The sequence below is a fragment of the Ambystoma mexicanum genome, chromosome 9, assembly GCF_040938575.1.
Source record: "Ambystoma mexicanum isolate Mex_15411 chromosome 9, UKY_AmexF1_1, whole genome shotgun sequence".
Taxonomy (NCBI): Eukaryota; Metazoa; Chordata; class Amphibia; order Caudata; family Ambystomatidae; genus Ambystoma; species Ambystoma mexicanum.
This window is the reverse complement of record NC_090931.1, coordinates 676,483,274-676,509,744: the sequence shown is the minus strand read 5'-3', so window position 1 is coordinate 676,509,744 and position 26,471 is coordinate 676,483,274. Positions and strand designations below refer to the sequence as shown.

Sequence of the window (26,471 nt, the reverse complement as noted above, 5' to 3'; positions counted from 1 at the left end):
TCTGGAATAACGTACCCCTACCAATCCGGCAACTGCCCTCGTTAGCACAGTTGAAAAAGCTCTCAAAACTCATCTATTCGATGGTGGAGGAATCGAACACCATCCTCGATTGTACCTTCATCGGCTCAGTCCTCAGGCCCCTTACTGCATTCCCTTTTGTTTTATGTTTGTATAGTCTGTCAGCGATCTGAGGCCCAGAAAGCCTTCTGGATGATGCAGAGAGTCTTGAATGGGATCCTTGTGAACACCTGGGAGCCTGTGGAGAGATTTGGTCCCTGGGCTTGAGGCCAAGGATAAGTCTTGCAGCCCTATCTGGATGAGCTGAAACGGTGTAGGGAGGAAAGGGGGATATTGAGGAAGAGAATGTTGCAGTAATCCAGCATAGAGAGGGCCGGAGCTGTGGAGACATTAAGCTTCTGGGGAAAGGTGAGGAAAGGGAGAATGCCTCTAGGGATGTTTAATTGACATGTGTGGATGGCTTACTTGGTTTGAGTATTGTGTACTGAACACTGAGTGCGTTAGTATGGGGAGCAGTCGGTGAACAACTTGATGGGCCGATTAGTGAGTGGCACAGACAAATGGCATATCATAACATGGCATAGGGAGAACGAATAGCAAAACAAAGCATCAGAAGTCATAGCAAAGCATGCAAAACACCCAAACAAGGCGCAAAAATGCCCGGTATCCTCCCCACACTCCTATCACTGTCCTCTGCAGACAAGCTTCCATTTCCAAGCATTTGAGAATTGTCGGTTGAGGAGTGGGGCAGCCGGGAGACTCCACTCATTATCATTAACCGGAGTGCTAAGGGTGATGGGAGGCATAGACATTTGGTTTAGAGAAAGGGCTGCACGAGATCCAAAACACCCGGATAATCATTTCATCCTCCTTATAGTATGCTGGTTATCAGACAGAGCCATCTAAAACCCCTTGTAACTTGCTCAAATGCTTTGCCCATTGTCCAGTGGGCATGCTGGAACGTCTGTCGGTCGCTCCACAAGCAGCATTTGTAGGCTTTGTCCTATTAAATGCGCTGGCAGATAACCATCATGATATCTAATCGTATAAATTATCACAAAGTATTCTATACCAACAAATCACTTATTTGCAATCACACCCAAACTTTTGAGCTATTTCAAATCGATTTTCACTGCTAACACTAATTTACCACAAATTTCCTTAGAGTAAAAACAAAAATAGATGTTTTGGCGCGTTCTGAGACCATGCCAAAATATGTGCCTCCCAGAGCGTAGGCGAGGCAGATTCCCATTGGCCCACTACTAACCCAGATGCGCAGTACTCCCTGTTCAGGAGCTCCTTGGTGGAGGGGTGAACTGCAGACTTCAAAATCCACCTTACTTTTGCATGTGATATACAATGCAGGGAACAGACAACCGTTCAGAGACTCTTGAAAGGACAATCTGCACACCCAGAGAGGACGCAGAGTTCTGGTAGTTCAGGAACTGAGAAAAGGCAAAGGACTTGTGTGCTGCGCTTCAGTCATCCCAGTGCGACACCAGCTTCCACGTGCAGGAGAGGACACAGTGCAGCACTGTGCACCCCAGAGAGGGAGATTTCAAGATCACGCTGGACACCACACACACTTTTCACTCCTCGCCCAATCGCACTGTGACCAATTCAGATCATCAATTAATTAGCCAACCCGAAAACCCCCACTAGTGATTTCTTAAACAGGAATGTTAAGAACTTGTTATAAAAGGCCAATCAAAAGTGAGAGTTCAAACTGAATAAGGAATAATTTGAGGGGTCGTAAATGAGAGGCAAACACAAAGTTGTAATGTTTTCAACATTAGGCATTTTCGTTAAAATAAAAGGATTTGGATAAAGGCCTTTCTGTCCCTATCCTAAAGAGAGTTACCCTGCCTAGGAAATCGAAACTAAAGATCAGTCTGTGTCTCGTCAAAATTAGGCAAACTGTCCTTGTGTGCAAAATGTATCCAACCCTCACACTAAAAATGAACAACAAAAGGTGTTAGGTAAATTTCTCTGAAGTGCCGGGAAGTGTCAGTCTGAGGTGATACTGCTGGTTCGTTCTGTTGCACTCTCTTGTTTTGCTGGACTTGGTGCTGTTATTTACACGGCAGAAAACATTATTTTGCCTGCAGCTTTAAGGCAGACGCGTGCCTGGGAGATGCTGTGTGAGCAACAGGGAGCTCCACCACCCGCGGCGCAACAAAATCTTGCGGGGATGCGAAACCGCCGCAAAGTGCCGGCAAGTGTCAGTCTGCAGTCCGCAGTTCCGACGTGCCATGCTGCCGTGGCTGGACCGCTCTGTAAAAACGTCAAGAAATTGTAAGTACTTTGACTCTCATTGTATACTTAGCTCTCAGATCGCCCTGTTTTGAAAAGGGGGAGGCATTTCGGCCCCAGTCTGAAGATCAAGGAAAGGAGGAAGGTGGGCCTCCCTCCTGGGACTTACTAAAGAGGCGGTTTTTGTAAATTTGCATATGGGACTTCTTAACTTCGTAAGGAAGTGTACACCCTCCTACTTGACCAGTTTTTGGCACCCGCGTGATAAGGATGATGCTGGTTAAACCAGTGAATGTTGGTCTATGAGAGGGATGCTCTGGTCCATTGGAGGCATGTCAAGAGGGATGCCGATCTTTAATTTTGGGCACATTTCCAGAGGACAAAGGTAACCAGGAGCGGGAATCTCTAGTAACACAGGCTTCGATTGAAAAAGGGGGATAAAAATTACAGGGAAGTCCCTTTGAGGTACAGGTGGGTATTACGGCAAAAACTGTTACGGCAAATGCTGTCCTGCCACTGATTGATCTAATCCCCTTGGACTCCAACCCTCGAGGTAGCCCGTTGGGTACTGGGTCAAATCTATCTTCATCACCCTCAAACTCAGAACAACAGGAGACCGTGGAAGTGGTGCAAGCTGACCAGAGTCAAATGGCCATTCAGGGAGTCAACGAGCCAGATCATCATCATTTCGCCCCCAAATTGACGCCCTCAAGGGCTCAGCCCACCCCTCAGGAAGAAAAAAGAGTCGTAATTACGGCCTTGTCAAAGGACTTAACTGTATTACCGCTGAAGGAGGGAGGGTCATTACCCTCTCCCCCAACAATATATAGGTTTGCAAAGACTCATGGGAAGCCTTCGGGGAAACATCAGGCTCAGTCGTCGATCAAGAAGTGCTGGCAGCAGAGAGGGCTGCTGCCTGAAACTGTCTCGGCCATATCTCGCTTCACTTACCAGAGGTCAGGGCCTCATATTCCAGCAGTCCCTATAGTGCAATTAGGTGACCTCTGCGAAACAACTGAAAGGGCAACATCAGCAGGGCTTGCACTGCTTAGTCAGGGGGACAGCTTATTGGTAACTTATCCAACGGTCAATCTGGGCGAGGTGGGCCCCTGAGAGGGTCCAAGGGATGGGAGCATTCTTCATAAAAGGAGAGCGGAACCTTCAGCAGATGCCAGATTCCAGCCTATAAAAAGATTGAAGATGAATTCGATAGAGGACCCGGGGGGTAAGGGGGACCAGAGCGGGCCTCGCTTTCCGCACAGAATTGTCCAATTACAGATGAGGATCTTTTGGATTTGGCAGCCGCAGAGATGGAAAGCCAGGCTCCGCGACCTCCCACTATTGATGCAGGTTTGATTGCAGCTTTGACAGAGACTTTGGCCCCCTTCATGAAATGACATGAAACCATGAGTGACCAGATTAGTGACCAGTCTACCCTTATTTCAATGCGGCACCCAAAGCTCATATTCTTGGAGGGCTTTGTGGTAGGAATTCAGGAGAACCTGGACAAAAATAAAGAAGACATTACTAATATTCTAACATCAATCATAACCACGGCAGTAATGGAGAAGACTAAGAGGAGGAGTGAAGCCGCCCCGAAATCGCCAACTAAGACGCCAATAATCAACCTAGCAGTATCCTCTGCTTCACCCCAGTTGTGCGTGAATGATGAAGAAAGTATAATCCAAATACAAGAGGACCAGGTTATGGGTCCAATACCTGTCCAGATACCCATGGATACCCAGGATACCAGGAAGGATTCTGTCCATATCAGGGCAGCCCAGCTTAACCAGTTCAGCAGCCTGAGGCAAAAGGGATTCAATCACTAGCCACTGGGGTTTTCCCACGGAGTCCCAAGCTGCCGTGGGGGCCCCAGGGCCATCTAATGAACATAAAAAATAAAAAACATTTAAAACGTACTGCATCCGATAATGTCAGTCATAAGTGCCCACAAACCAAGAGATTGGCATTGAAGAAGAAATTGATAAAGGCAAAGAATGTAGCCAAGCCACATGTTTCTAAGCCAACTGAACAAGATCACCCGTTGTTGAGTACGGGAGGCGGTCCACGGTGATTAATTAGGAACCTATTACCAATCATAACCCTTGAGCAAAAGGGTACTGGAGGAAGCACCATACACAGTGCATTGAAATCGCCAATACCGCCATTGGCTCAGGGCCAGCAATCCCTGGGAAATCGAAGATTTAAGGGAGGAAATGTTGATTGATCTAATAAACCTTTCTACATATTCGATTGAGGACGACGAATCTTCATCTTTAGAGTCGGATTCCTCTCTGAGTAATGGTCAGCAAGATCTAAATTTGAGAGAGGCAGCTAGAAGTTTGACCTACGCTTCTATAGAAGGGGTTGGCCGACCCATAGAAGACCCTTTGGGGCAGGTTGGGTTACCTCAAGCAATTCGGCCAGCAAGAGTAACCTTAACGATAAAGGGGCTTGATGACTACAGCTAGCTTGATTCCCCTCCCCCCGACAAGATGGGGGTAAAGGAGGAAGATCATTTGGGGCAAACCGCTAAAGGAACTGTGTGGATGACAGGAATTTTAAAACTCGAAGAGAAAAGATCCTTGCACACAAATACTATAAAAAGGGCAGTATAATAAAAAATCAGTCTTCAGTCCGGCAAGTCAAATTTCATTTTCCTGCAGCAAAGGCAGCACAATTTGAACCACGCAACATGGAGGAATTCATTAAAGATAAACCAGTTGTTTATACGCTTGCATTGGAGAGATCATTGATCTTCAAAGACAATTTAATTATAAATAGAACAAATGTCATGCGTCTTGTGAATACTATCCCGACGCTGAACCAAATAAAATCTAAGGATATAGTGCTGGTGGAATCCCCAGAGGAGCATCTTTCAGACAAAATCTTATTATATCTTTCATCAACAAGGGGCGAAACTGCTCCCATTGGGTTTTGTACTTCGGGATACTGACTGGGGTAGCTCTAATCATACTCAGTGCCCCCAAATTACAACACGGAATGACCACCAAGGGGTGACGCTTTTTCCTTGCCGGAATACCCAGACTGCCCGGTTGAGAAGAATGATTAGGGAGGAAAGGTCGCCACAAAGATGTAGTTCACAGGCAATGTCCCCTCGGCTAGTAAGTTCTTCTCAGGTCTATACCAACAAGGTAAACATGGAGCCATCAGGTGTTGTCCCAAGACAATCGGGGTACAGATGATTGGAGCTGGCTGGCGGGTGCCCTGGTGAGGGGTAATAAAATCTCATAGCGTGCATCAGCGGGGCGGAGGGGGGGATCCTGAACAACTGCATGGTCTGAGTACCCAAGTCAAAATCTATAGTTGGAATACTCTGGGCTTTTTGCACCTGTTTGGGGGAGGGTATCCCAAATCTATAAGACCTAGACATTATTTGCCTGCAGGAAACGTGGCTGAGGTTTCACCCAATTTTGGAGGGCTTTACTATAACTTTCTGTGCTGCTGAAAAAGGTCTGAATGGCAGGCCAATGGCCAGCCTTCTTATAGCCCTTCGTGCAGAAATGGGGTACGAGATTGTGGCAGAATTTCAACCATCAACGCTGATCCAGGCAATATTACTACGACTGGGGACATCTTCAACCGGAAACGCAAAGATGATCATGCTGTTAAATTTATATTGGAACGTGGCCTCAAAGTGGAGTGAGAAATTTTCAGATACAGTGTTTGCACTTATTGATAATGCAAGAGTTGACCATCCAAATTTGGAGATCCGATAATGCAAGAGTTGACCATCCAAATTTGGAGATACTTCTATGTGGAGATCTGAATATCCACTGCTTTGACTGTACTTATGACCTTATTGAAGACATTCGATCCTCACCCACCCCGCAAGTGAAGAGAGGTTTACTTTGGAGGCAAGAACTGTTAGAAAGGAACATCCATCTGGTAAAAGGGCAAAATTACTCTTCTCTGATTTACTAAGCCTGGAGATTTGGGATACTGGTAAAAGTGACCACAGTCTTGTGGTTTTATCAGTGACAAACTGGCCAGTTAGGATCCCCCAAGTGTAAAACGGTCAACTTGGAACTTGAGCCAGGAAGAAACAGGTTGAGGGTAAGATCATTTCCATCTGATGCGCCTTCAAAATTGTTAGCCACTATGCCTTTTGCCCAAGCAGTTTTCAAAGCCTTTGATCCTATGCCCTTGACAGTGAATGAAGCTGGATTTACCATTTGCCATAAATACGACTCAGAAGTGGCCATGAGGAAAAGGGCTCTGAATAAGGAGCGAAGATTAAATTCTGTAAGCCAAAGACCGGAGGCAGGAGAACATGGGAGATGACTCAAACAAACTTAAGAACTGGATTAAGGCACACAAACATCAAATGCTGCAGAGAGAGGCAGAAAGCATGCTGCTTCATATCTGCTCAGAAAATACAGCAGAGACGTGGAGATTGATCAACCACCTCTTGGCCCCTTTAAGAAGCTATGCTGCTTAATCATATACCGGCTGAAAAATTGAAGCAATATTTTGAAACAGTTTTTGCTGGCCCCGATGTGAGTCTGCTTCAAACCATCTTGGACTTGGAGAAATGGGCTTTTTCTACTTTAGAGAGCGATCTAAATGACTTGATCCTCAGGGCCAGTAACTCTAGAGCGGCTGGCCCGGATGGAACGACTAATATGCACCTGAAAGAAGATTCGCAATTCTGGGCCTCAGAACTCGAGTTTGGGTTCGAACATATTAAAAAGACCAAAAAAATTCTGCCATCTTGGATAAGTGCAAACATTGTAGCGATTATCAAAAAGGGCTGTAGGGCGGTTCCAGCAAATTATAGGCCCATCGCCCTTTTAGATGTAAGCAGATAAATCTTTGCTTCTCTGCTTCTTAAAGCCCTATCTAATTGCGGAATATCAACACATCATTATGACCCCTGGCAAACAGGTTTATCAAAGGCATGGGAACGGCGGTTAATCTTTTTATCCTTAATAGCCTCAAGACAAAGGCAAAGGCAAGGAATGGGTCAGAACTTTAAGTGGCTTCAATTGACTTGGCGCAAGCCTTTGATACCATAGACCGCCAGCGTCTGTGGTCAAAATTGGAAAATTGGGGCTGCCCAACTGATATAGGAGAAGTCCTGACATTACTACACTCAGGAACTTCACTACGTGTAAGATTAGACTGAAGGGGCCTTGTGATTGATCCCATTAGAACCTTTAAAGGGTTAAAACAGGGTTGTTCGTTGGCGCCAGCAGTTTTCAATTTGTTTCTTTCAGATGTAGAGAAGGCCTTCGACAATGTCCGATGTTTTCCACCGTCACTGGCAGGTGTGCAAATAGGAAGACTGCTTTACGCAGATGACCTGATCTTTCTTGGTCAGACCAAGGTGGGACTTCAAAGGCAGTTGAGTGCCCTGGAAAAGTATGTAGACCTAAACGGGTTAAGGATCCTAACCTTTGGGAAAGAAAGATGAAGGGGTGGGGTTTCTACAAAGGTATGGTTTTTTAACGGCGAGAAAATCCTGGAAGTGTCAGACTTCCCTTTATTACATCACGGTTTGGAAAACCCTCTCACTCTTCAGGAAATGTGGCGCAGAAGGGAGGGAAGGAGGTTTGGCGGCAATTGGTTTGGCCATGGTAAGTTCTTCAGAAGCCCTATTGACCGCCTGGAGTTCATTGTGTATTGACATTTTTACTGACCTGGGCGAAACAGTAGAATCACTGTGGGGGAGGCCAGCGCGAGTCAAAAGAGAATTGTACGATCTTGACTGGATCCAAACGTTGGAGGCCAGAGTCAAATAAAAAATCTATGGTAATAACTTCAAGGATCCTCCCTCCAGGTGATCACTGTCCAGGTGATCCTCCCTCACTTGTCCGCCCCCAGGGTTGGGATCCAAGAGCAATGGCCCTTCCCTGGCCTCCTGAACAACGGATCCCTGGGGACTACTTGTGAGAATGCTCCTCAGGTTTCTCACACTCTGCAAACGTTGATACCCCAGTATTAGGCACAGACAGGTTGTCATTACATTTATTTGCAGACAATGCAGTTTTAATTTCCATGACACCAAATGGCTTACAGACACTGTGTCATTTGTTAAAAACACCAAAGTTATCAGTCAACATGAGTGGTACAACAATTGAGCAGTATGAGTTTTTGGGTTTAAGAGTTACCAGCAAGTGTTTGTGGACCAAGCAAAGAGACAAAGCAGAAGCAACTCTGGATAGGTCAAGCAGCGCTATTATTAAATTTGCATCTACCCATGGGAATGGTGCTTTGTGACAATCGCTACAGGTTTATCGCGCCAAGAGCGTCCTCTTTGTATGGTTCAGAATTATTGGGTTTTTGGAAAAAACAAAATAACTACAATATCTTTTTATTAAAAACTCTTATGCTTGCCTAAATGTAGCCTGAACACCTCTCTAAAACTTGAGTTGAATTGGTTTGATATTGAACATGCTCAAACCTGTTCTATTCTGGGTTAGAATGTGGTCCTCCTCAAGCTTAACAAAAATCTGAGATGTCCTAAAGGATGTCCTGAACCTGGAGTGTGGAATATCATTCCCTTGGTGCAATCATATCAAATTAATTTTACAAAAATTTTACTTGAACAGGCTTTGGACTAATCCCATAACAACCGATAAGAACCCTAATCAAACTGTTAAATCATTGTAGAAGGAATTGACACTTGAACGGGTTAATCTAGCTTGTCAACGATCTCAGCTGTTGAATAATTCTTGGTCATTAAGTGTATACCAGGGTTTGAATCGTATGTAAATATAATTAAACCACAAACAATGGCAGAGTCAATAGGTCGGGGCAGAGGGGCGGTTTCTCCCTTTCCCCCAACCCCCCACCCCGGCTCCACCCTGGTGCTCGATCGCCCCCTTGCCTCCTACAAGGCTAGGCAGGTGCAGGCGCTAGCAATTTAGTTTGAATGTAGTGTGTGTGTAAAACTGTCTGTAATGGTATGTGTGAGAATATTAGCATTGGTGTGTGTCTGTATGGGGGAGGGGTGCAGAGTAATGCTACAGTGACTTTCTGGCATAACAGGTTGTGGCTTCACTGGGTCAAGCAAGTGATTTACAGTGACCATTACCAGCATAGTTATCAGCTATCTATGCCACTAATGGTCACTGTAAATCACATGCAGCTGCACGGACAACATCGCAACCTTTCAAACCTTTCAGCTGAAATGGCCCCCGGGATCTGGGGGGGCCCACAAGAAGCTTCCCTATGTTGGCAGTCTTATGACATAAAACCATAATTCTTTAATTCCGACATGGAACTTGCCCAGTGTGCGCGTTACAGGCTGCCTTTGTTGGTACCCTCAGGCCCGTCAGCTCCCTCAGGCAGTCTCAAGCAATGTTCTTAACATCCTGTTGACTTTTTACTCGGGTTTCCCCAGACATTAGCACCCTGCTGTCAAAGAGGAATTAACAGCTTTTCTGCTGACATTTCGTGATTCAAGCTCCCTGCTAGCTGCCGGTCCTGTGATAATCCGCAGCTATTAACCACCTTGCTGCATTCTTTTGACTTCATTATAATTTAAGCACCCAACGGATGCCTCAGACTATTTTTACCAGCTTTGAGGGAGGGAGGGCCCCAACACATCATATTGAAATGGGTCCCCACAAGCCCTGACACATCTTCAGCTGGCCATGAGAAGCAACTTCATGCATGTGAATTATACTGACCGTTACTGGCATAGATAGTCTGTAACTGCAGCCTGATGCAAGGGGTTTTCACAGACCACTTCTGGCATAGATAGGTTGTTGATGTACCGTTATGCATGGGATTTACAGTGACCATCACTGGTATTAATGAGGTGTGACAGGAGCCTCATGAAAATGGTGTAAAGTGTTCCTTTATAGTGTACTGTTATTGACATGGCGTTCGGAGGTTGTCATACGCTACCCTAAAAAGCCAAATCATTTACAATTGGTTTGCTAGGCCCTAGAGAAGAAATTGCAAATTGGTTGGCTTTTTACTTCATTTTTCTTAAAGCTAGGGTTGCAAAATGCATCATTTCATCACGTTATTTGAAACAATGTCTGGACCGTGAATCATGACATTTCCTGGATTTTGTACATACTTTTCCCTAAAGAACCAATTGTAAAGTGTATAGCTTATTATCCCCTTTTTTCGGAAACTCTGCTGGAAAATGCATAATTTCAGCACATTATTTTGAGAAAAATGTCTTGGGTCCCTTAAGCCCCCTTAAATATTCTAGGATCCCTCACTGTGATCAATCACTCATGGAAATATTTAAGCCCTTTAACTCAAACCATGCCCTGCATGTGAGGGCCCACCCATGAATCAGAGATTTCCTGGTGCCTCTTTAGGAGCCAACCAAAGGCTGCCCCTGCCACTCCTATACAACAGTATCCCTCCCTACTTAGTTCAACCCGACTGTTCAGCCTTGTTACCTTAAGAGAGTGCTTGAGTTTAACTATGGCTCAAACAACCCTGTTGCCCAGGGTTAGCTTTCCCAAGTCCTACCTTAGGTAAAGACTTTGGAAAACCCTCCCAACGCCCACTTACATTTCAAGTATAACTCAACCATCAAACTGTTTCCATTTACCTTTGTTCAAAGAAAACCACTTATCCGAGATCTCCGACAACCTCGCCATCACATTATAATGGGTGCTCTCTTAATATCGGACCTGCATTATTACTACAAGCTGAAACCCTTAATATCCAAAGGCTTCCCAATGAGCCTGTGTCTTTCCTTTTGAACGTGACGTTTTGAGCATTATGTCATGAAAATAGTCATTTGTGATATGCAAGCACAGCATTCAGATGCCTTTGAGATGTGGAAAAGCACCATAAAGCAAATTATAGATGAGAAATACATTTAAAATGTACCTTTGCAGCAGGAGATTTGTGCTTGATTGCTGTGAGAGCTTTGATTGTTGTTACCGTCAAACAGTCTAACTGTGCCTGAAATGCCTAAATGCAAAAGTAGGAAGATTACACACAAAACATGACATTAACATTGGGCTTCAGAATCATCTTCCATACTGAAAGAAATCAGTTACTTGGCATGCTTTAAAATCATTACCCCATAATCTAGAATTTAATGACGCCACTACTAAGAATTAATCTAGAAAACAAGTGATTATCAGCCGTGATGGTCAGAAAGAAGAAATGTGTTGACAAACAGACATACATACAGAAATATTACATTGCATCCCTTGCAAGGAAACGTTTATAGCATACCACACAAACAACTGTCATTTTGTATAGCAGAAGGGATGACAAAAATGAACACAACTTTCTTCTTTAGTGCCATAAAAACGATCAATGTATTCTGTAACATTACCGCTCATAAAGTGCATGTTTCCAACAGTTTTGCTGCCTTAGCTTTTTTATACTATTTCTAGAAAATAAATCAGACACTGTTGAATTGACTGATGAACAACGTAACAATCACAACAAACATGCAGCACTCCATATTCCGATTTAATATAATCTAAAAACTGCTACTGTCCTCAACAAGCAAGATCGCATTTGTTGCAATAAGATACTTAGTTAAAACCTTGTTTTTGAAAATGACTTTTTTTTTTTTAAACTGGCCAGTCCTGACTGCAGGGCAGAATAAATAAGTTACAAAAGCATTCATTTTGGAAGAATATTTGCCTGAAAATGAATAAACATTGTGGGGGCCAATCTCCAAAAGGTAAGAGGTCAACAAATGAGTCATAAAATACCGACGCACTAAAAACAGCATTGTGACCAGTCATTTTTTTAATAAACAATGTACAAATTATTTAAGAAACTTGGGTAGAGTAGGAACTGTTCAAACCTGTATCAAAAGGCCAAATCTGGCGAGGCAAAAGAATCAAATCTATGTAGTGTAAACACGTTTTTTAAAGAGAAGATTGCACAAATTATATGTCAACAGTTAAAAAGAAGAGGTGTTGAGACGTCCAAGGGGCTCAGACTAAGATGGCTGCCTAATCGAAGGTCTCCGACAACCCCTCTTGAAAATAAGCAAAGTAACCATGATTCAGCACAGAAAAGAAGCAGATTAATTGAAACTGTCACCTCCCCATAGTGCAACACTGTTCGTCTCTGCGGTGGCATTGGGCCCGGACTAAGAAGGAGCTCTTAGAATCTCTGCATGAGAGGCCCACACCAGAACCTTACAGGGGATGGAAGCCACACCGCTAAACCGAAACCTGTCAGTGAAGAGGCGGGATTTAGGAATGAGCAGCGGTGCTCCATCATCTAACAGTTGTGAGAGTGAGAGTGAGGGGTGGAGGCAGCCGTGAATCTGTGCAACACAGCAAAGTGCGGGGGTAAAGAGAAGAGGAGATGTACCAAGAACCCAGAACCTCACTGCAGTGATTGAGGACTATGAAGTGACGTGCAGTGATACATGGCCTGATGCCAGGGGGGATCGTAATAATTTGGTAAGTTTGAATAGTCACCGAAACAAGGAGAGGGATTGAAGTTGGAGATAGAAAACCTCTCTCCTTATCATTGATCCCCAGTGCAGGGATCCAGGTAATGGTGGGGCACTGAATCAAGATACAGCACAAACAACCGCTCTCAGTACGGGTAAACAGAGAAAAGAAAATGGTGAAGTTGCCAGAAGCCTAATGAAATCCAGAGTATAAGTAAAGCACTCTTGAGCGACAATATGCCTCGAATGCCGTTTTGGATACAACGGAGGAAGGAGACGTAGTATCTGATGGGAAGATGGCTCAATCTTTGGTAATGAATGGTGTGGGGATGGCGACTAATGCGGATATCCAGGGCATTGTATTGGAAATAAAAGCCTTGCATTCGGATGTTCAGTTGTCCATGGCAGAAATCTGAGGTAGAATGGACAATGCTGAGGATAAGGTCAACAAAAGTATCTTTGACCATATACATAGAGGAGATGCCTTCCCCAACCCTTGGGAGTCCTAGGATGGTAGTGTCTGGATGCCACTACAATAATGATAAGATGGAAGTTCTTATAAAGGCGCAGAATCACATCTCTCCATTAACACCCTGGAGAAGCAAAGATCGTGCAAACCACTTGTAGGTTGGTTGACCGAAGTGGGGGATTTCCTTTTTCTATAGCAGGAGAATGGATGAAAAGTAGGGATATTGGGTAGTGTGACGTTTAGCAAAGGAGTCAGAAAGGGAAGAGTGGTCAGAAAAATTAAGTTATTTTCAGAAGTAGAACATGTGCAGTGTCACTGGCGATTTTGCTGCAAATCATGGCTTTAATGGGAGGTTATTACTTTTGGGAGGGAGGCGAAAGTTTTAGGTCTTATATTCTGGTGGCCCAGGTGACACTGGGTTTCTCAAAGGATATACCAAAATTAAATAGTTATGGGATTATTTGGTTTGTGCTGTTGATGTGTAAACCTTTGGAAAGTCATTTTTATGTAGCGATTAAGTGGGCCTGAGGGGTGCAAGGCATTTATCATTGTAACTAAAGAAGACAATTACAGAGGTGACAGGAGAGGGAGAGAGAGGAAATGTTACTGAACACGAGGGAATATGGGCCCTCATGAGAATAAACGGATAATGGTGGCAATTCTAAATGTATAAGGTCTCAACTCTCCTCATAAAAGGTCATTGAAAGTTAGGATTTCACATGGAAGAAACTGACTGGTAATGTTTGTTCAGGAGCTATATTTCAGGAAAGGAGAAGAATATTGCCTATTTGGCAGGGTACTTGATCAGACCGTCTGGGCGTGCTATATTGGGAAAAAGAGGAAAGTGGCAATCCTCCTGTGGAAAGAATTCCACTTGGATGAAAGGCAAATCAAGAGGGCACTTGAGTGCAGGCTTTTAATGGTACAGGATTTATGAGGTTTTAAGATCATGCCAGTGACAGTATATGCATCTAATAAAGGTCAGGCTGTAATCATAGAGCAGGCCTTTCGGAATGTAGAGAAATGGGCAGAGGAGATATGGATCAAAGGCGATACTGGCCTAGGGAGTACAGACGTTACTACTACAGTGGGTAACTTTATCTTACTCCAGTCCCGTCCCCTTAAATCACACTGCATATGTGATTACTCAACACATGAACAAAGATAGAGGAGGAACCTTTATTGCACTAAGCGAACCGATTTCTCAAGGCTGCTTGGCTGAACGCTGCATCCGAGCACGAGCCAGGATCCATTTAAGTAATGCTTGCAGATCGTAGAGCAGGTGGAATTTCTGCCGATAACATCTCCTCTGCTCTTAAGGAAGGAGAAGAAAAAATGCGGAAAAGCAAACCTCGCAATTGAAATTAATCTTGGGTAGAAATGATGGATGTTTCCACAAAACCAAATGAGATTACAATATTAAGATCACACACAGGATATGGTTTCTTTACCAGAGGGAAAATCCTGAGTAGTCCTTCAAAGTTGCATTTAATAATAGGATTTTCTGATGAAAAAACAGCATCCTTTGTATTTCCGTAAGCGCCTTTGACTGCTGATTAAGTTGTACAGGCATCAACCTCAATACCAACCTTTGCTAAATAGAATGAAAAGAGTAAGATATTGTTAATGTGACACGTTAGGAGTCAATTTATTGTGCAAAACCCAGTGGCAGAAACAAATCCACTTACTTTGATATTACAATCTTGTGGATGGTTGCCTGGCCGTGTGGATCACCCTCACATTATCCTGGGAAATTCCAAAGTGGCCTAATGCCAATTCCACAGAGGCTCCGAGCTGCCAAGGCATACAGAAAGGGTGAATAACTGCCCTCTACTGCTGAGAAAGGAGATCCTGGACAAGTTGAAATAGGAGTGGTCCTTCCACTGCAAGATGGAGAGGTCAGAGAAAAATTGTTGATGACCAGTAGGGAACCACTAATATTAAACTGCAGTGGTGAGGCTTCTTGAACTTGGCGATCATTCTCTGAATAAGAGTAACTGGGGAAAAGATCCCAAAATGCATACAATACTCAGTTTACATGAGAGTAAAAAGCCCACAGGACATCAGTCGTCTCTGCTATTACCTAGCCATCAAATAGACCTGTATGTTGACTGCGTACCCTAAACTTAATACCTCTAAGACCAAATTTGTCTGCATCGGTCCTACTCTAAACAACAACTTGTCCAGAAACGGCTCAATGATATACGACTAGAAGGTTTTGATACATAACTATTGGATTCAGTAGAGTAAGATCCTTAAACTTAACCATTGACGGCAGCCTGTCCTTTCAGGAACGCATATCCAAGGAGGCCCAAACCGCTTGACTCCGAATCTGCACCCTTTTCCAAATCATCAAACCCTTCATCCCTCTGCAGGACTTCTGGACTGTAATGCAGGCCCTTGTGGTCTTGTATATTGATGGGGGAATTCCCTCCTGATGAGGCTCACAGCGTTCACTTGGCTGGTCTAAAAGCAGTCCACCATGCTGCAGCACATCCTGTTATAGGTGCGTGGAGGGTTGGCCGAATCACCCCCATCCTACACAAACTACATTGGCCTACTCTCCATGCCAGGATACTGTTCAAGACTGAGAGTACCACCTACAAAACAGTCACGAGTAGAACACCAGCGTGCCTGGCGGCTAAGCTTCACATATCTATAACTATCTTGACTCTGCTGCCGTGCGCTGCGCTCATATAGTATTTCTACAACCCCCCCCAGGATTCCTAATGCCGCCTTAAGGAAACGTCAGGCGCTTCCGCGACAAGCCAGTCTGCGCCAGCAAGACAATTTCCTGAAGGGTTTTCCTGATTAACCTCCCGAGTAAGTACCATCTTTTGGACCTTTGCCCACTTCCTGGTAACCTGCTCAGTATACTACGCCAGGACCCCTCTGTACTTCCATTGTTGCATCAAGCCACAAGATGGGCTATCCGGAGAGCATAAAACTACTACTTTCCATACAAAAGGCCTGTCAACTTGCCATCATTGACAAATACCTCAGAATGAGACTAGATCCTCTACCTGCTAATCAACCTGAAACAGTCCCATCTTGTCCAGACTCTTCCTTTAGAACTACTTTATTAGGCCCTCCTTTGCAAGTGAAGGCGGGTGACCAGCACATGATGCGATTCCCTACAAGCCAAGCTCATGACGCAAAACCCTCCCCGACTACTACTCACATTTATGATGCCCCTCCCCCCAGCATTATCACACAGATTTCAGAGGGAATGGACACCAGCCACACAAACTCTCCAAATAATGGTCAGCAAAGAGGAAACACTGCACTGCTTAATAACCCAGCAGTTTCTCCCAATAACAAAGTAACCAAGAAACCACCACCCGATAAAAATAAAACCAACACTACTTAAATACCCGCTCCCCTACTAAACACACACCTAACATTCATGATTATATTGTGGATCACGATTTAGATCTCTTACTCCTTACAGAAACCTGAACAACAAGTACCAGTGGTCCCTTAATCAGCCTGGCTACACCAGACGGATACAACACCCACTGTGTGAACTGCTCTACAGGCCTGGGTGGCGGAGTTGCAATCATTGCCAAAACACAGTTGGGGTTGTTCCAGGTACCCAGCTCTTGCAAAGACTGCAAAATACTTCACGTAAAAATGGCCCCCACGAATCAAAGTTGTATCAACTTTGTACTAGTATATCGCCCTCCAACCACCAATATGCCCAACTTCAACCAAGAAATTGTCCGTATTTTACACGACCTACAGGGTAGGAATTGTGCAACGATATTGGTGTGGGATTTTAACCGTTGGCGCAAAAACAATAATGACAAAGAAGCTTCTACTCTCGAAACTGCTCTAAATAATTCTATCATGTATTCAACGACTCTCCGACTCATGACAAAGGGAACATTCTAGATTGGGTCGTGGCCACAAATCTTTGTATCAACATCCTTGGCATGTATTTGGTCTGACCACAATTCAATCACATTCCAATCTAAATTTTTCCACCAGACTCTGAATAAGAAAAATCCATCAAAGCGAGTTCTAAACAGCAACTTCAAAAATGTTAGAGCTGAGAATCTAAAACAATGTCTGAACTTGATAATGAACAACACCACAGATCAAGAGACACCCATGATTATAGTTCTACTACTCGTTTAACTCCATGTTAGACATAGTGGCCCAATCAGAAGTAAACTAGTTAGAGAGAACTTTGGCCATCAAAAGTGGTACACTCAAGAACTAAGTCTAATGAAAAGACAAGTAGAGATGAGATGGCTAAAATGCCCTTCAGATTCCACAAAAGCTGCATGGAAAGCCCTAGACAAAGACTATAAAAATGCCATCTGTGACGCAAAGAAACAACTTTTCAACAGACTAATTGAGGAATATAAAAATAACACAAAGAAACTCTTTGAAATAATCAAATCCTTGGAGAAAGCTGGCACCTCTCCTACCCGGGTATCATCCACAGACCAAGACTGCATCAACATACAACATGCTTTTGAAGCAAAAATTTGTAAAGCTTGTGACAGAATTAAACAAGACTTAAGTAAAAACCCTACCGGGATAGTCACTCCTTGTGATCTTGCTCAAAAGGAGATATATCTACCACATTCTGTTTTACTCCTGTCACCGCCATAGACATGCTAAACACGCTAGCTTCTCTGCGTCCCTCTCAAGGCTCGGAAAATGTGATTCCCCTGAATATCTTTTTGTAACACAAGGACATTTTTACCCCTTTCCTTGTTAGATTTGTGAACTCTTCATTTCTCTGTAACCAGGTCCCTGACTTAATCAAAAAAGTTACTGTTACACCTTTAATCAAAAAACCTGAGCTCGGCCACAAAGACCCAAACAATCTACATCCTATCACAAATTGTAACTTCCTTTTGATATTCCTGAATAAAGGTGCAAGCAACCTCACAACTCCAATCTTTTGTTGAGGCTAATAACATTCTTCATGTCCGACAATGAGGCTTTCGCCCATCATACAGCATTGAGACAGTACTTACAGACCTTCAATCACAGATGTTCAACATCTCGGACAAAGGGAAAGCTGGTCTGCTTGTCCTTTTGGACTTATTAGCAGCGTTTGACCTCTTAGATCATGATGGGCTGCTTCACACTCTCTGTGAAATTGGTCAATGCAATAACAACACAATTGAGTGGACTCTGTCCTTTCTGTCGCACAGGACCTCCAAAGTCATTCTGGAATAATGCCACCTCGCACTCGTCCCCTATAACATGCAGAGTTCCCTAGGGGGCATGCATCTCTCCTCTGCTTTTCAACCTGTACATTAAACCACTGTGCAGTCTCTTGGTCAGCCTTAATGTGTTTTTCACAAATTACACTGACGACACGCAGATGGTTTTTGAGTTGTCAGGAGATTACGATCTGGATTCCGCTTCTCTACAAACTATCTATAATCACATTGAAACTTGGATGAATCAACACTGTATGTGCCTCAACAGCAATAAAACCAAGCTATTAATCTTCAGCATGGCCCATGTCTGTTCCAAACTTGACTCTATATACATGTCTTTTCCCATCAAGACTGCCAGATCCATGTATAAGAAAATTAAAACATTAGGCTTCCATCTTAACTCCAACTTAGATTCTGACCACCACGTTAATCAGACTGACAAACTAAACCAATTGCTCTTCAGCTGCTCGTGCAACCATCCTCTACAGGTTGGATTATGGTAATGCCCTCCTAATAGGGGCATCTAAAAAAAAAAAAAATATGCAGGCATTGCAAGTAATACAAAATGATGCAGTCAAAGGGAAATCCAGAAGAGATCATATCAAAGCCGACAAGACGTTCACTGGCTACCCATCGCCACACAATTTAAAGCTGCCATGCTTGTACATAAGTCTGTATACACAACGCTCCTCGTTACATCAAAAAGCTTGTGACCATGTACGAACCATCAAGAACACTATGCTCCTTCACACTAGCTATGGTGAAAACATCAGCCTTTAAACGAGACAACAGTCTGGGAAGATCCTTCCTGGCCCAATAAGCAAAAGTTTGGAATTTCCTTCCTGTGGATTTAAGATCGCAAAAAGACTTAAACTGTTTTTGTAAATAACTGAAAACCTTCCTATTTTACTGAATAACCCCTTTTTTGACTGGCCAGCTGCCTTTTTACATCCTGTCCATTCTCTTGTCCTGTGTTTACGTTACGGCGACCCAATACCTGCAGGCTTCCGGGACCCTATAAAGAAATATCTGGTGGCACACAACCCTCGCCCAGCAAAATGACCAAACAGCTTGAATCACAACTTGTCTGCAAAGAGAGAACTTGTAAACAACCCTTCCCTTATTATGCACCCACCCACTGGCACTCGATCCTGGTATTTGCTCGGAAAGCCCCTGCAATCATTCAATTTCGCAAATCTCTCAAAACGTGGCACCTAACCAAGGACTAATCCCAACGGATGCACAGACCGCACACAGTACTGGTGTACTTTTAAACGATTGCAGCCCAAACGCTGGCTACCCACACCCTGTACAGAGCTGTGGTGCTATTGAGCTAGGTGCGTTCAAACAATAAGATAACAATTAAAATAAAATGTATGGAAACTAATGTGCTGCAAGGCATTTCAGGTGCTGATAGCTTCACTTTATAAGATATAGACAGGGAAACCTATGCATAAGTGGCATTTTAATCACATTAGGCTGTCCGTGTTCTCTGAGATTAGCCTTTTTTGCTTGAGGGGATGTAGGGAGCCTGGGAGCTTTTGGCACATGTGATGCCAATGCAAACAAATCCAGATATTTTAAAGCAAAGTGTTAGTGTGGATTAAGGAACTAGATGGAATTGAATGAATGAAAACCCCAATACTGATGCATTTTGGGATTCAGGAATAAAAGGCGGAAAACAAATAAATAAACAAACAAATCAATTTGTGAAGTAATAGGTTAAAATAAAAGTGTCAAAACACAATGCACAATCTTATAATTATAAGGTTGTACACTTTAAAAAGTCCTTCCCTTGTTAGAGTCACAAGGCCCAATAAAACCCTTTCAGGAGGCTAGGAGTCTTTAAAGTAGTCAAAACCAGTGATGGGAAACCAACAGGAAATTTTTAAGTGTTAAGAACAATGGCAGAGAAGTTCTTAGGAGACATTCTCCCAATCCCACCACATCCGGGGAAGCCAGGGCGGGATCCTTGACCAGACCTCCACTGATTAAGGTCAGGCAAGGGAGAAGTAGGGTAATTACTGTACGCCTGTTAAACCGATTGGAGGGTGTGGGGGTGGAGACAAGCATGTTAACTCACCCCCTGCACTCTGATTCACTCAGGGACCACTCCACTCCAGAGGCTCCCAAAATCGCTGGGATCTCGTGCTTCATGTCTTGTTGCTGTGGGAGGGAGCACAGAGATCGCTGGTGCAGGGATCACTTTCAGCGTCAGGATTACGGTCCGGCTAGTTGGCGGTCCCACGCCCTGGCAAGACTGTACCTGTCATTGGACAGCTAGATGACCCAGGCAAGATGAAGAAATTACCATTTGAAGCAAAAGACCACCATGTTCTTGACTACCTCAGAGAATCCCCAAGAAATGTTTCAAGCGGAAATCAGCAATCAACTGATTAATCAAATCTTGTGGTGGAAACAAGGAAGCTGATTCTGCAAGGCCCCTCCTTGGGCTGGAGAGCTACAAGTGCAGGGCAGGCCTCTTGCTTAACTGTTCGAGAATCTGTGTTGTCCCAAGTCCGAACTAGGATGACGACTGATGCAGTGTGGCCACAAGGAAACTGGTCAGTCCAAAGGATGGCTCTGTGATGCTTCAGAAAGCTTCCATGGGCAGGATCCTAAAGCAGGGGTCAGGACTGGTTGTTCGCACAAGTCCAGGTGTCTAAGCATTGATGAAAGCCTTCTGGAAACTAGCAAAGGAGCAGGACGGTTGAAGAAGACAATGCTGGATGGCTGCAACAACTAGTTCTGGGTCTTTAGTGAGATGCACCTCTTCAAAATGGTCTTTGCTCCAATGAGGCGCTGAGGAATGGCTACAGGAGACCTTCTTTTGTACAGGAGTTGACGTCCTGAAGTCGTCCCCAAGCCCACCATTAATATGAATCTGCACCATTTAAACTGGAGCAGTTAAAATGGACAGCCTCCAGCCACTGCATCTGCCCAGCAACAGACACAATTGGCAAGGATGTGGGCTGGAACCAGGAAGTCCCAGCTCCAGCATTCAGCCACAAACGCATACCAACAGGGCTCACCATACATGGCAAATCCAGCACAGAGGGGCAAGTAAGAAGGCCAAAAGACAAAATGGGCAAAGGACAAGGCGAAACCAGGCAGCACAACCATCTTAGAGTATTATTATTATTATTATTAGGGTATTTATTGAGCACAGACCTAGCTTCGGGAAGCAACAGAGTGCTTTACAATCAGAGGGAAAATAAGGTTAGGGAGCAATGAAACAAGTGAGTGGGGATCTAACAAAAAGAAAGGAAGGGCAATAGTCAGCCATGGATTTACAAGTAACCATGGGACGAAAACAGTGGGATCAGATCACCCACTCCCAGGTAGGGTGGGGAGTGGACGGTGTATGGACCTAGGGGCTAGGGAGGAACTTTAGCCTAAGGAGGAGGGTCTTGAGCTTTTTCCTGAACTGAAGGAGCGAATCGGATGTTGATGGGTAGGAGATTCCAGAGTCTTGGGGCGTAGACAGAGAAGGTCTGTCTTCTGTTTTTTCCTTCCTGCACAGGTGGAGTTCAAGTCTGCACTGTCTTTACTTCTGGTGGATCGTAAGCCTCTGGAGATGCTGAGTTTCATCAAGGTAGCTTGGGGACTTTAGGTTGACTGCCTTGTAGATGAAGCAGCAGTATTTGAAATGATACATGCTTGCAGCGGGAGTCAATGCAGTTCGATAAGGGTCAGGGTGATGTGGTTGAATTTACGGAGTCCTTTGATGAGTCGTGCTGCAAAATGCATGACATGCCTCAGGGGAACCAGAGTAGTTGCCGGAAGGCATCCCAAAAGGGGATCTCCACCATCCAGTAACAGAGCATATGGTACACTAAAGGCATTATGAAATAAAATGCAAAGAGAATATGGCGCAAAAAGTAGAAAAATATCTGCTACCACCAGCCCATCTTAGACAGATCATGCAAATAATAACTGACCAGATAGGGAAACCAAAGAGTAGTGTTTGGCAACTGTATGCGATGAAACCCAAATTGTCTCCTGGCAAATGTCCAGGACTGTCCCCTCCCTTCTCTGCCAAGCAGAACCTACTGTTAGACCTCTAGGTGAATGGGCACCCAAGGACGTAACGTACTTCTTTCCCTGCTAATGAATAGCATTCTAAAATGTAGAGTACAATCCAGTGCAATAGAGTTATTTTATAACAGTGTTTCCTAATTTTGCCCCAGCATAATTTATAAAAAGCTAGACATCATATCAAACAAACTGAAGCTCAGAGCACCATTAGGGCAAAGACTGTGAAAACCTTCCTCTTCTGTTGAGGGTAAAACATTTTTTTTAAAAAGGCACCTGCCTCTTTTGGGACAGATGGCATTCCAAAACCACTTTTGCCAGGAATGCAGGTCGAACTCCAATTATTATCTTTTTCTTAAAAAATGTCAGTTAATGAAGCCTGCAAGAGAGGGCCTGCAACTCAACCTTCTCACCCCAGTTATAGCCACTAGAATAAACATGTTTCACACCAAAAGTCTGCTTCGACATTAATGCATTGGTCTGGTGCTCCCATCAAGAAGATCAGTACCGAGGTGAGGTCCCGCGAACGGGCGATAAACTGCAGTGGTCGAAATATGCTCACTAACCCCCTGGGGAACAGCACAACTGACTGAAAAGCTTGTCACACCAATAAAGTGTGTAGGACTGCTCTGTGAAATCGAGCATCCAGAAAGAGCAGAAAGGTAATTTAAACGGTTACAGTGTTTGGCAAAAGAATGCAAAGCGGCTCAACTTGCCACTTGACAAATATCCAGAACTGGCACCCACCCCCTCTTTTCAGAGGGGAAGCATCTGTTAGTCCTCTAGTTAAATTGGCCATCGCTAATAAATATAATTCGGAAATGGAAAGTACAATCCAGCGTGACAGTCTGTTTTGTAACCGCTTTTCCTAACATATTTTATAAAAAGCTGTCCATCTTGTCTGAACTCTCTGGTCCTGGCCACACAGAATCACAGAGCTCTTTTAGGGTCAAGCTTGTGAAACCCTTTCTCTTCCTTTGATGGGAGAGGGTAAAAAACTGGTAACTGGATCTTTTGTGACAGATGCAAATTTACAAAAAGAATCTTTGACAGGTCTCACTCTATTATCTTTTCGGAGCCAATTGTCAAGTTAGCGGAATATGCGGACTCAATCTCTGTTTAAACACTCCCCGCCACCATCAATAGCAATTTGTTTAAGATCCTCAGAGCGGAGGTCAGACCAAAAGTCAGGACCTGACATGTTTGGTAACGGGTGCTGCCAATCAGTGCTTTGCATGTATCGGGACATGAAAAGAAGCCTCCTGAAGGTCCAGCAACGACAACAAATCCTGTGACTATAGGGCATGAACAATCTGCGCTAAGGTCACCATTCTGAATTTGTCCTTCTTGAGGAACTAGTTCAACTGTCTCAGGTCAAGGATGGGGTGCAGTCATCCATTGTTCCTCTGCACCAGAAAGTATTTCAAATACCACCCATGACCCTTCTCTGTTGCTGATGCCAACTCTATGGCTGTTTTCGCCAGCAGGGTGCCGATTTCCTGTAGGACTAGGTGGTCTGGTGGCTCAGAAGGACCGGATGGAGGGTAGTTCGGTGTACGTTATATATAGGGAAGAAAGTTGCCTTGTATCACCTGATGGACCCAATGCATCTGGAGCAACAGCAAACCACTCTTTGTAACATTGTGCCAGCCGTCCCCTCAACTGGCCAGTCATGGGGTAAGTCCCTAAAATGGATTTGAAGTACTGCCGCCATTGTGGACTGCCTCACCCACACTTTACATGTCTACCTCTACCATCTCTGGCGAAACCCCACTGGACAGGTCTGGCTGCTCCTGTCTGGCCTCTTCCCCATTCGGAAAATGATGAGAAGTAATTCTACCTTTTCCAAGTAGGAGTAGAAGCAAGTTGTTCAGAAGGCTGCCTAATGGTCAAACCTAGTGATTGTGCAGTAGCCTCTCAAGGGACTCGTCAGCCCTAGAGCAAAAGAGGTGGTCCACACCAAAGGGCATGTTCCTCAATTTAGCTTGGAAATCTGGGGGCAATGCCTGATGTCGTCAAACAGGAATATCTCCTAGTCACAGAACTAGTGCCAACAGAACACATCATGCAATCTGCGTCATCCAGTCCTGCCATTAAAGTCAGACAGGCTGTCTCCTTTCCTTCAGAAATCAGGTAATTGAAGCCATCACACACCTCCTCCTTGGGTAAATTCGTATTTTCTTTTTGTACATCTTTCCCTCTCTTTCTTGAGCATCCGAGCACTACTCCTGAACTCATTGAGATGTTATTCTTGGTCTCTGAAGATGGGTGAGACTTTCGTTTATCTCACTCACCACCTGCACACAGGACCACATTTCTGGGTTTACAGCATGGGGAGACCTTTCCACTTTGTTGTGGCATCTGTGTTTTCCTATGGCACCACCCCACCACCCTGTGCATTGTGCTTCCAAGGGCCCCTTTTTCTGTTTTGGGTTCACTGGACATGTGTCTATCACTGTAGGACTGATAGACACCTCCTTTTTATGATGTATGTTTTACCTACTGCAGCACAAGCCATTTTATGCGGAGTGCTGTAGGGACAACGTGTCCCCTTGTATTTGCTCTAAATAACATTTTTGTTACTTTTCCAGAGAACTCTGAACAGGCTGGTGGAAGTCATTTCATTTGTTCCTTTTTTTCGGATGCAAAATCATGGGCTGGCTTTTAGACGTGATATTGTATTTAGGGGGACCATATACTCAAAATGACCTCTTCTCGTGTTAAGTCCTGTTCAAAATGGCCTGGTCGCTATTGGTTGTTGTTCTACTATGCCAGGTGGGACAGGTTCATCTCTCTTTGTGCTGTAGAGAGGCAGATGTACACGTCATTTATAGAGCCCATCCCCTCACCTCCGTCATACTGGAAGAACAGCAAGAAAGCACTGTGTTTGACACCTGGTATAATCCCAATACCATATTGAAGGTATGAGACGGAATGGCTCAGACAACGGTATTGAATGTACCCTCGAACTGATGCGGTACACATGAGCCTGCAGATACCACTAGACATAGAAGAACCAAAAGTGAAGTCTGACAGATGTAAAGTGACGCCACTAAAGAGAGAAGATGCGTGGACGCACTGAACTCGCTGTATGGATATTCTAAGAATGAAGACGTGATTGAAGTGACGAAGTAAACACATATGCGAATATGAAGAAAACCATATACACTAAGATGATAAGTGACAATAGATGTAATAAATGTATATATGCAGAAACGCAAGGTAGACAAGACAACATAGAAGCTCACTAAAGTAGGAAATTGAATGCGAGTGAAGCAGCCATTTTGAGAAAATGTACATCGGCATAATAGAATAGTAAGCAAGAAGCAAGCAAGAAGCCTTGAGAAGGGAAACTAAGGCTGTAATGCTGACAGGCACTGAAATACAAATCCGTGCAAGAACAAAGGGTATTTTCTTGGCTCAGAATCAAGGATGCTGCATCAAGAGAAACTATATAGCTCGAAAGGAGTCAAAGAGGAAAAGCCATGTACACAGGACATATTTCTCCTAGATTAAGTAAAGAGGTGAACAGTTGCAAATGCCAAGTATTGTTCAATTAAAGAGGCAGAAAGCACATGCAGAATTGAGCAACCAAGTCTCGGGAGGCCAAGGAGAGTAATAGCACCCAATACAATTGAATCAATTAGCACTAAATAGAAGGGCAAAACTGACTAAATCATGGTCTCCTCACACGTGATTCAGGCCCGGAAAACTATGCCTAATCATAAAGCTCCAGACGAAGATAGCAATGTACCTTCACGCCCTTTAAAGTTCAGAAGAAGAGAACAGTCAGCAAGGTCAACTGTCAACTACAAAGACGAAGCCTTGGCTTAGGGTGTAAATGATGAGAGATGATAGGTTTAATTAGCTAAGAAAGGCAGTTGTCTGACGTTCCCTTGCACCTGGGGTTTGTTGCTTGTGTGCTGCTAATGAGCCTAATGTCCAAGGTTGGTAAGAGTGCCAACCAATCACGAGAATCTATGTAATGGTGGACCATACATTGTTGCACTTGTCTATCAGCTGCTGCGGTTATGCTATTATCAGTATGTTACGTAGTTAGAGGTAGTTCAAGGCGTGCCTACCAGATAAGGGGCTTCCAATGATGATATTAACACTCATACAAACTATATGTATACAT

The 26,471-nt window shown here is 44.1% G+C and overlaps 1 protein-coding gene across 3 annotated transcripts in view; it reads right to left on the bottom strand.

Moving 5' to 3' along the window:
- The window catches only part of NBEAL1 (neurobeachin like 1), a 2,018,929-nt gene that overhangs the window by 1,563,276 nt on the left and 429,182 nt on the right, over positions 1–26,471 (bottom strand). For all 3 annotated transcript variants that reach the window (XM_069615520.1, XM_069615521.1, XM_069615522.1), the window contains one exon: positions 11,101–11,184. In XM_069615520.1, the coding sequence (XP_069471621.1) occupies positions 11,101–11,184 (84 nt within the window). The remainder of the gene's footprint in view (positions 1–11,100; positions 11,185–26,471) is intronic.